At 63.6% G+C, this 11,003-nt stretch overlaps 1 protein-coding gene across 2 annotated transcripts; it reads left to right on the forward strand.

The window, feature by feature from the left end:
• Positions 1-1,298: 1,298 nt before the first annotated feature.
• On the forward strand, positions 1,299-10,221 carry DUSP9 (dual specificity phosphatase 9). Of its 2 annotated transcripts, none has more exons than XM_065915475.1 (4): positions 1,299-1,459; positions 6,578-6,979; positions 8,141-8,590; positions 8,749-10,221. In XM_065915475.1, exons 2-4 carry the CDS (start codon positions 6,613-6,615, stop codon positions 9,072-9,074), a joined length of 1,143 nt encoding a protein of 380 aa, XP_065771547.1. In that variant the 5' UTR covers positions 1,299-1,459; positions 6,578-6,612; the 3' UTR covers positions 9,075-10,221. The 2 variants fall into 2 exon arrangements, with proteins under 2 accessions (XP_065771547.1, XP_065771546.1); XM_065915474.1 differs by lacking the exon at positions 1,299-1,459 and adding an exon at positions 5,850-6,051.
• Positions 10,222-11,003: the final 782 nt, after the last annotated feature.

An 11,003-nucleotide genomic window follows, 5' to 3' on the forward strand; every position in this document is an offset into this window, starting at 1 on the left:
CTATCTTAGCAAAGGGCCCTCTGACTCCAGGACAGCTGGCAGTGTGGATGCACAGAAGCACGGGGTAGAGTGGCAGGACCCACTCACGGTTTCGTTTGCCTGCCTGCTTGCCATCGTCTTGGCAGTTTGATTCCACGCCGGCCCCTGGGACCCTGCTGCTGAATGGGAGGTAAACGATCAGCCCAGTGCACAGACGCATCTGCTAGCGAGGGTAGCCTCGAAAGGCCCAGACACTCGAGGGGGGAGGGTGGTAAGGGCAGGCACGTGCTGAGGGTCGAAGGAGGCCAAAGGGCAAGCTGGGCCTGCCAGGCTGGTGGAATCTGGACCCTGCCCCAGCTCCCACACCCTGGAGAGAGACTGCTGCAAAGCTGGGGAGGGCCCTTGGAGATGGTGAGGTCTGCTCCATCCCCAAACACACAGCCTCTGTCCTCTTTTTCCCAGGGGTGATGACTCAGGAGAATTCAGGCTACCGCTGGCATCCCAGCCCTCCCAACATCCCCCTCCACTCTGGCCCTGTCACTAGACAGTGGCGTGACCCCCAGGAAACCACTGCCTCAGGTTCCCTAGCTATAGCAGGGGAACCGTCTCCTCCAACTCCCAGATGGGTGTAAAAACCAAAGGAGGCTCGTGATGGGGGGGACCCTGGCCCGAGGGCCAGAAGAAAGCACCCCAGGCCTGCAGACAGCACCCACTCCCTGCCCCACCCTCCACCGTCCTGGCTGCACCCCTTCCAGGTACTCAGGCCCCAAAGCTCCAGGAGCCAGAATGAGGATGGCAGAAGAAAGGAGTCGGGGGACTGCGGGTTGGGCGCTTGGTATGCTCTCACCCGGACCTTACACCTTAGCTCCTGGGGCATCAGGAGATGGCCCCAGGGGGCCGAGCTGTGCCTGGTCCTCGATGGCCACAGGAGTGCCAGGGCCGACTGTTCCAGGCAGCACAGCCCAGGCCCGACCGAGGTCAGGGCCTCCCACCCTACTCCGGCGGCCCAGGCTCCAGGCTCGGAGACCCCGCGGTGAGGCGATTGGGGGCAGGGGCCGCAGGGGGCATCCCCCCATCCCCACCCCCCGCCGAGAGGGGCCGCCGGGGGCAGAGCGGGCCGCTGGCTGCAGGTGGGAGATAGGCGGGCGGGGGAGGTGGGAGCAGACGCCGGGCAGGCCGCGGCCCCTCCCCGCTCCCTCCTCGCGCGCCTCCGCCGGCGACATTGCCCCTCCTGGGCAGGGGGCGGAGAAGACGGCGGCGGTAGGGGAGGAGGCGGCGGCGGCGGAGGCGGGATTTGGAGTTTCCCTCCGCAGCGGCGGCGGCGGCGGCGGTAGCGGCCGCTTGGCTCCAGGCGAGGCCGCCGCCCGAGGCTCCGGTGGCGCGCGGCGGCCGCGGCGGTAGTGCTTCCCGCCGGCCCGGCTTTTGGAAACTTCCCGGCCGCGACGCGCTGAGCCGGCACAGGAAGCCGAGTGGAACGGAGGTGAGCGGGGCACGCGGCGCCCGGGCACCCACCCCACCCCCACCCCGCCTGGTCGCCCCCCCCCGACGTGTGTGCGCCTCCGCCCTGCGCCCCCAAAGTCTCGCCAGCGCGCACCCTGCCAGGCCGACGCACGCGCCCCTGGGAGACCCACTCAGTGCGCCCGCCCGTGCATCTCCCGTGTCCATGGCCACGCACACCCCCTGACGCTTACACGCGCTTGCACAAACCGTGCACCGCGGACCCAGGGCCCTGCAGTGCACGCCCCGGCAGCCGCTAAGTCACCATCGACTACTGTCCCCAACTCAGGCCAGCACCCATCCCAGACGCTGCCACGCCTCAGTACACACCCAGGCGCACGAGAGGGTGCGCGCGCGCGTTCACACAGCACACACACACACAGAGAAGCGCACACACATACATAGATACCCAACACATCCCTGGGATATCTGCACTAACACTAACACAGCTCCCCTCGCTGGCCCGCACCATCTCTAATTCCCCATATGCTCATCACAGACACCCCACCCACGTTCCCAGCCCAGAGACGCTGCCATCCACCCACCCCTGGACGAAGCCCCAGCAGGAACCCCCACCCAGAGGCCGACACCGCACTCCTGAAGCCCAGCTGGCTCCCCAGGCCTGCACCTTGTACACCCCCAACATGTGTGCACACCTGTGGGATTCTGGATCTTGGGCACCCTGGCCTGCCCCCATGGCACATAGCCCTCCACGTCCTCTAACACATCTCAGTCCCTCCCACCAAGCACCCTCCAACACCTGGCACACGGGTTCTGGAGCATTTGGTGGCATCTCTGCCAGGCGCCTCTGGCTCGCCTTTGCAGCAGTGGCTTGCCACCCTGAGGCCCCCCAGGTGGCTCCCTAAACAGGCCCTGAGTCTCCCCAGCGGCTGACTTGGCCTGGTCCCTAAGAGATAAGAAAGGCACTGGGGGTGCAAGGTACCATATTTAGATGGGGGAGGGCAAGGGAGAGGCAGCCAATTGAGATGGAGGCCACCCAGCTGCGGCCAAAGGGGTCCCAGGTATTGGCACGCAAGTAGTAGGTGGCTCTCCTGGAGGCAGGAGTCGGAGTGCCCGAGTGTGTGTGTGTGTGCGCGCGCGCGCGCCCGCCTGCCCGTGTGGTGGGGGGCAGCGCGGGGGGTGGGGGGGAGGAACCGCGTGTGCACGTGTGCTTCTGCGTGTCTGGGTGTGCGACCCGCTGAGGGAGAAAGCAGAACCGGCCACCCCCCTGGGCTCCCTGGTGCAACAATTGGTTTCATTCATTCATGCCTTCTTTGTTCACGAGCATTTCTTCCGTGAGCTCCGCGTGCCAAGCCCTTCCCTGGGGGGCTGGGGCCAGCTCGGGGCCGGGCACACACCCGCTCCTGCCTTGGAGGAACTCCCAGTCCCGCTAGGAGGCCGACCCGGCAAAGCAGAAAGCCATCCCCGGCGGAAAGTGGATGTGGAGGAAAAGACACTGGATTTGGCCGAAGTGCTGTGGCTGGGAGTTCCAACCGGGCCAGACGGCCCAATTGCCGCCACCGGGCCGGAGGAACCCGAGTGTTTGGGGGTGGGGGCGGGCGTGTGGGGGGCAGGCGGGGAGCTGCTCTCGGGAGGCTCCAGGGCCCCAGGGGCGCACGGGCAGCGGCGTTTCCGCCGCCTCAGAGGGGCACTGCTTGAGCTGGGCGGAGGCCAGGGGCGCCCGGCAGGAATGGGGGGCGGGCGGCGGGCGCAGCGCCCACCCTACGGGAAGCGCGCGGCCGAGCTCCACCCGCTTGAGGGGGCCTGGCTAGGCCCCTGCACGCCCGACGCGCGCGCCTGGGGAGTGGGTGCCGGGCCTGGCGCACCCCGCCCCCCAGACGGCACTGCGGGGGGGCCCTGCGAGGGTCGGGGGAGGGGGGCTTGGCGGCGCTCAGCCCTGCACTGCGGAGGTGGCAACAGGTTCCAGGATGTCTTCCTGCTGTTGGCACAGCGGGCGCTGCTGGCGCTGGGCAGCGAGCACTTTGGTGATTGAACGCCCCCTCCCCCCGAAGGCTCACTCCCGCGCGGCTGACCAGCAGGGATCTGGGCAAGGGGCAGACCCGCACGACACTCCCCCCCCCCGGGGGGCAGAATTTGCCTCCCTGGCCTGATGCTGGTCCCCTCCCCCAGGGAGCCCTCTCCAGAAAGCAGGCCTTGGCACCGCGGGAGCTCCTGCCTCCTGCGGGGTGGGCGACCCCTCTCCAACCCCTTGAGACCACAGAACCGGGCAGGAGCCCAGGCGTGTCTCTCTCTACCTCCCGGCGCAGGGCGCCCACCCCCACTCTGGCGACTTGGCCAAGCCAGACACACCAGGCTGGCACATCTTGGAACCCCTGGGTGCCTTCAACCCCGGCCCACTCTGGGGTCCTGCCCACAGCTGCAGCAGGCCTGGAGGGAGCCCCCCAGGGCTGGTGGCTTCCCACCTCTGCCTGTGGGAACTTGGGATGTGAGAGAAACAAAATGCACACACACAACACCTCCCCCCAACTCGGCTCCAGTTCAGCTGGTAACCTCAGGGAACTGAGGTCTGGAGCACAGAGGAGGGAGACAGAAACCTGAGGGAGGGGGAGTGAAGTAATCAAATCAGAACAGGCTGCAGAGGAGGCAGCCCAGGCTAGGGGCGAGGGGACCCAGGCCAGCTGCCCATGGCCCCTGGACCCAGGTGATGGGACTCATCCCAGAGACCAAGACATGGTGGAGTGTGGCTGGAGACAAGTCCCAGCCTGGTGGCCCACTGGGCTGGGAAGGGAGGCAGGGTAGGAAGGGGCAACTGGAGGCCCCATTGAGGCAACCTGGCTCTCTGTGACCTGCCGTCTTCCCAGCAATACCTCCTGCATGTCCCCATCCTACTTTGTGTTCTGATCAGTGACCCCTCAGCAGCTCTGCATCTTTCACTCCTTAGTCACCTCTCTAGTGGTACCCATCCTGTGTTTACTTAGTTCCTTGGGGGTGGAGTCCCAGTGTGGGGTTCTTCCCAACTCTGGGTGTATATTACCAAGTTAATTTCCAAAAGAGCCACACCAGCATACCTCTATCAATCAGCAACAGAGCAGCTGAGCCCATCTCACAGCAGCCATGCCAGCACTGGGTGTTCTCAGTCTGAGAACATTTTACTAATGTAACAAGAAGGAAGTGTTACCTTGTTTTCTGTCATTGTTAGGTGGGCTTTTAAATTTGTTTTCCTTCCCATGCCTGAAGTTGTACCTTTCTCCAAATGCCTTGTACCAGCTGCATGTGCTCCTTCATGCAGTCTTTTCTGGTTCCTTGCCATGTCCCTATAGGAGTCTCAACCTTTTGATTAATTTGTATGAGCTTTCTCTTATCTGCTGTACACCTTCCTTCAACTGGCCTATTTGCTTTAGGGCTTTAAGCAAAAACAACAAAAAAAGACATAGACCAGACTTTCAGAAGCTCCGCCACCTCATTTCATTGTCAGCATTTATCACACCTGGTATTCTCTCGTTCCATCCCTCGGTTTATTACTGACCTGTCCTGCTGGCCTGGGAGTGCCTTGCAAGCAAGGGCCCAAATGTGTCCTGTCGGTTCATTGTCCTGTGTCCACGGAAGGTTCTGGAGGCTACCGCGGGGCCTTTACTGCAGGGCAGGGCTGAAGGGAGTTGAGGCAAACAGGCCTGGATATGGGGAGAGGGCTTTGAAAGCTCTGATGGCGACCTGGGCCAGCACAGGGGTGGAGGGGACAGTACAGAAGTGAGAGACATTTAGGCAGAAACGCCTTGACTCTTGACTAGGGAGGAAGCAGCCTGAGGAGTCGGGCTGACTCCCAGGATCAATAGGGCAGGGCTCTTGGAGTCGTTGACCTGGCTCATGCCAATGAAGCTACTGGGGTGCCCCAAAGCTGCCCTTTGCCTACCCAGCCTTCCAGATAGCCCTGGGCTGAGTTCTGGCCAGAAGGCAGCAGTGGATTTGTGGTTCCACTTCCTTTTCCCCTCCACCATTTCCCTGGCAGCCGTGGTGACAAGCCTGTTATATGGATGAAGCCACTAAACTCCAGTCCCAGGACGAGATGGTCCAGGGGCACCCCAAGTGAGCCAGGCTGGAGGTGGGGCGGGGTGAGGCGGGGGCAGGGGGCTCTTGTCCACACCCCTCCCCCTGTCTCCAGGGGCCTGTCTGGCGCCGGCCAGGGGAGCTGCAGCTGGTCCCCTGCTGGGCCCCTGACCTGCCCTTGGCCTCTGCCCCTGGCCCTGTCCCGCTTGGGTGGAAGCCCCAGCCCAGCGCGCCACTTGCGGGGGGCCCACTCACCGGCTTTCGAGGGCATCCGTTGGCTCGCTGGCCCCCCTGAGCCCGCCCCCGCCGCCCCGCCCCTCCAAAGGCAACTCCAGGTCCAAAGGCAGCTGGCTTCCAAGGTGGGAAGCTGGGTTGCAGTGCCAGGAAGCTGCGGGTGCGCGCGGGCGGCGGTGGACTTGTCTCCACGTGCGGCACACTCTTTCTGCCATCCTTCCCTCTTCCCAGTGGCCGGGGCCGGGGCAACCCAGCCCGGTAACGACCCCCCTCGAGCCGCGGTGGCTGTGTCCCGGACATCCGCGAGCGACCCCTCGCCGCGGGATCACGCTCCAGGTCTCTCCTTTTGTTTTCTCCGGGTGGAGTTGGGCAGCCCCGAAAGGTCCCGCCTGCCGAGGGCCAGCGCCTGTGCACCGCCTCTATCTCCCTGGCCCCGGCGGGCCGTGGGGACGATCTCGGTCTAGAGCCCCTCTCCCCCCCACTCCCCCCCCACCCCGAGTGCACGCGGTCCCCCCAGTCAGAAGCTGGAAAGCGGGGAGTGATCGCGGGTGTGCGAGACGCAGGAAGGGGCCTGAGCCCCTCTGAGGGGCCAGGAGGGACCCTAGCGGTTCTCAAAGGGGGCCGTCGGACACCCAGCCTTCCTCGGCTGGGGCACCTCTCGAATTTCCCTTCTCCGGTGGACACTCGAGTGGCTGCCTGGGGCGTTTTTCTTGGGGCGCACGGGGGTGCCTTTGGGCATGCCGTGGGAGAGGTAGGAGAAGAAGATCCAGCGATAGAGGGGCTCCCCTGCGGGACCCCAGGCGCCTTGTTTCTAGGCACGCAGATCGCGGGCTCACATCTCGTGCCTTCCCTCTCTCTGCAGCTCCGGAAGCCCGACGTGTCGGGAGCCGCGAAGCCATGGAGGGTCTGGGCCGCTCGTGCCTGTGGCTGCGCCGGGAGCTATCGCCCCCGCGCCCGCGGCTGCTGCTGCTCGACTGCCGCAGCCGTGAGCTCTATGAGTCGGCGCGCATCGGTGGGGCGCTGAGCGTGGCCTTGCCCGCGCTGCTGCTGCGCCGCCTGCGGCGGGGGAGCCTGTCGGTGCGAGCGCTCCTGCCTGGACCGCCGCTGCAGCCACCGCCACCCGCCCCGGTGCTCCTGTACGACCAGGGCGGGGGCCGGCACCGGCGCACCGAGGCCGAGGCTGAGGAGTGGGAGGCCGACTCGGTGCTGGGCACTCTGCTGCAGAAGCTTCGGGAGGAAGGCTACCTGGCCTACTACCTACAGGGTAAGTACTGGTGGTGGGCAGTTGGCGGGCACCCGTCTGGGGAGGACCCCTGCCCAGGGAGCACCCCTGCCCGGGGAGCGCAGGACCCCACCTTCGGAGGGCCAGCCTAATCCATCTGATCGTGGGCGAGCCCGACCTCCTGTGGTCCAAAGTGGAGATGAGAGTCTGCCCTCCTCTGAGCCTGACCTTGGGGAAGCCCTTCACTCTTGGGAGCCCCAGTTTCTGAGCCTGGAAAATGGGGAGAATCTGATATAACCTGGCTCCTGGGACCCCAGTGGGTCCCTATCGCCCTCTCCCCTAGCTTCTAAGCCATGGGTAAAGGAGGCTGGAGCCCCAGGACAAATCCCCCCTGCTCACCGAAGGGCCTGGAAGGGGGAGGGAAAGACAGGGAGAGAACTGCTAAGGCAGAGACTTCCCCTCCCTCTGCCACTGTCAGCACAGGGCTGGGGGGTGGAGAGGCGATGGACAGACACAGGCGTGTTGGCTCCTTGCCAAGCCAAACCACCCCCCCCCGACCCGCCCCAGAGATCCAGGAGAGAGACAGGATTTCCAGGAACCTAGACCCCTCTTCCCACTGAGGAGGGTCATTGGACTGTCATCCCTTGCTCAATTCTGAATGTGCAGGGATATAGAAATATAGAACATGTTGGATTTCTAGTGCCACCCGCCCCCCAGCCGGGGGAAAATAGTAGTTATTTGGAGATGGAGATGTTCCCTTCTGGACACTTTGGGACCATTCAGGTGGCACGCTACACTCTCTCCCGTGCTCTGAAGAGCGCACAGACGTGGCTGTGCCCTGGCCCCTGATCTCACCCAGGCAGACAACTCACATCTGAACCTTTCCTTGTATTTAACTGATGCCCGCTGTCCTTCCCAAGGCTGGCACTATGTGTTGAGCCCTCACGCCTGCCTTGGCTTGGCCCCAGGGATGTGAGATCCTCTTTGGCTTGCCGTCCAGAGGACTGGCTCCAGGGCTAAGCACACCATTTGGGACACCATGTAGGTCAAGGCTGCTCACTCCTTAGTGCCCCTTGGGTACATCTGCCCACCCCCCTCTTCAGGCATCAGAAGGATCTAGGATTGGATCCCTAACCCCAGCCAGGGCACTCAGCTGCCCGGGAGGCCACCTCAATGGGCCTCCCGTCTCATCCCCTCTCCCAGGTGGCTTCAGCAGATTCCAGGCCGAGTGCCCTCACCTCTGTGAGACCAGCCTCGACCGCCGGGGGAGCCCGAGCATGGCCCCGCTGCCCAGCCCAGTGGTGGGGCTGGGGGGCCTGTGCCTGGGCTCCGACTGCTCTGATGCGGATTCCGAGCCTGACCGCGATGCAATGAGCTGCGGTCTGGATTCGGAGGGTGCCACGCCCCCCCCAGCAGGGCTGCTGCCGTCCTTCCCTGTCCAGATCCTGCCCAACCTCTACCTGGGCAGTGCCCGTGATTCGGCAAACGTGGAGAGCTTGGCCAAGCTGGGCATCCGCTACATCCTTAATGTCACCCCCAACCTCCCCAACCTCTTCGAGAAGAATGGCGACTTTCACTACAAGCAGATCCCCATCTCAGACCACTGGAGCCAGAACTTATCCCAGTTCTTTCCGGAGGCCATTGCGTTCATCGGTGAGTCCACTCCACCCTCCCCACTCCCTCCCCAGCCCCCACTGGCCTGCCTTCCCCTGGGGCCCAGCCCAGGATGGCCCTGCTGGGGCCGGGGGGCTCCAAGGATGTGATCCCCACGATGGGCCATCTCACACGGGGCCCCCATCTGCCCCCACTAGACGAGGCCTTATCGCAGAACTACGGGGTGCTCGTTCACTGTCTGGCGGGCGTCAGCCGGTCCGTCACTGTCACCGTGGCCTACCTCATGCAGAAGCTGCACCTCTCGCTCAATGACGCCTACGATCTGGTCAAGAGGAAGAAGTCCAACATCTCGCCCAACTTCAGCTTCATGGGGCAGCTGCTGGACTTCGAGCGCAGCCTGCAGCTGGAAGAGCGCCATGCCCAGGAGAGGGGCAGCGGAGGGCAGGAGTCGGCTGCCTCTGATCCCCCCTCTTTCTTCACCACCCCGACCAGTGATGGCGTCTTCGAGCTGGATGCCACATAGGGCCCCAGGACACCCTCCAGCGGGTGTGCCCAGCCCAGCCACCCGCGTGCTGGGGAGGAAGCCAGAGGGGGCTTGGCCTAAGCAGAAGTGGGGGGTGGAGGGAGGGAGAGCACAATACCTCATTTGGGGCTGTGGGACGAGGCAGAGGCTGGGGACTCCCTCCAGGGTGGTGGTGGGGACAGCCCTGTCTTACCCACTGGAAACATCCACGGGGAATCCTATTAAACGTGCCTACGGGCCAGGCCTGGGGCCACCGGCCTGACCCGCGCCACTTTGGGGCGGAACCCCGCTCCAGAACCTGCCTGTTCTACGACTGTTACTTTTCTTTTGGGGGGGGTGGTTGGGAGTGAGGGTGTGGATTCCCATTCTGAGGGACGATGCCAGGAGATGTGTGCTCAACCAACTCCCAAGCCTCCCCGGGGTCTCCTGTTCAGGAAGGGCCTGGGCCTCTTATGGCCACAGGGACCTGCTCCCAGCCCCATCCCTGTTGCCATGCGGCTGGACCACCATCACCACCAGCATAGTCACCCCGTGCTCTTCCACAGGGGCCTGAGGCCTCTTGGGATGGGGGTGGGGTGGGGGGATTCCCAGGGGACATGACCTTGGAGACACAGCAGCCACCCCACAGCCACGGGGACCATCCCTGTCTGGGTGTGCTCCTAGTCAGGAGCCGCTGGGCGGGTTCCCGGCTGCACATCTGGCGCCCTGACTGTTTATCCACTTGACATTTGAAAAGATGCTTTTTTTTCCTCTTCCCCCAGATGTCTTGACAGGATCACTGGGGCTCTTTGTGACTGAGGGTGGTCAGACTGCCGCCAGAGGAGATGGGGTCTAAGCAAGAGCTGGGTGGGGGAGGGGGAGAAGACGGCCTGGAATTTGCTGCTGTGGGTCCCACACGACCCTGGTTGGATTGGGGGGTGGGGAAAAGGCCAAGCTTCACACACACACACACACACACACACACACGGTCATTCATTGCAGTACATCTCCCTGACGGGCAGCCTGTGTGCATGTGTGTCTGTGTGTCCATGTATCAGCACTCGCACACACACACCCTCCTGGCTTACAAACCCAGCCCAGGACCAGCAGTCTCCGTGGCAAGGCCATCTCACCTTGGGGAATCCACAGCATGGTTACTTTCTTTAATTGTTCCTCAATAAATGGTTTCTGTTGAGATCCTGAGCATCTTGGAGAGTTTTGGGGGGAAGGTGGGGAGGGAGGCCTGGGGAAGGGGGTGCACGGGTTACTCACACACCACACCCTATCACCACTGTCATGTGCCATCCGGCATCCACACTGCCCAGCCTCTGACTGAAACCCTCCTGCACTCAAAAGCCACTGAACTACAACTCTGTGCCCTGTGGCTCAGGACTAGGACACAGGCTGCAGACTAGCATGCAGCTGCAAGTCAGAGGCCTTCTGCTCACGGTCAGCTTCCCAGAGTGGGAGGGAGGCACTGAGATCTGGTGATGCAGCAAATGATGTCAGGTCCCCAGGGTGGCAAACAGACGGGGAGAGCAGGGACCCAAGTGTGACTGTGAGGGGTGGGCACTTGAGCCCCGAGACTCAGCACGGAGTCAAACCCAAGCCCCAGGACAAGGAGATGGAGCCATAGGAGGACCCAAGCTGGTGAGGGACGTGGGAAGACTGCCCGTCACGGTGTGAGGCCCTCTGGCTGACATAGGGTGGAGGCCGGGGCTGGGGGCTGGGGGGAGCATGCAGAGGCCACTAGGTCACTTGAAGCGACAGCAGGACCTTGCTTCTCTCTGGCCTCCTCCAGGGCCTTCTGCACACTGGAGCTGGAGCAGCCATTCTAAAACCACAATTCATGGTGACAAGAGACACAGCAGGAAGTAGCAGGGAGCTGGAGCGGGGGCAGAAACAAGCACGGTGTGAGAAGGCACTGGAGACTGTGAACAATGTGACCCA

The sequence above is a fragment of the Muntiacus reevesi genome, chromosome X (genome assembly GCF_963930625.1).
Source record: "Muntiacus reevesi chromosome X, mMunRee1.1, whole genome shotgun sequence".
NCBI classification, from domain to species: Eukaryota; Metazoa; Chordata; class Mammalia; order Artiodactyla; family Cervidae; genus Muntiacus; species Muntiacus reevesi.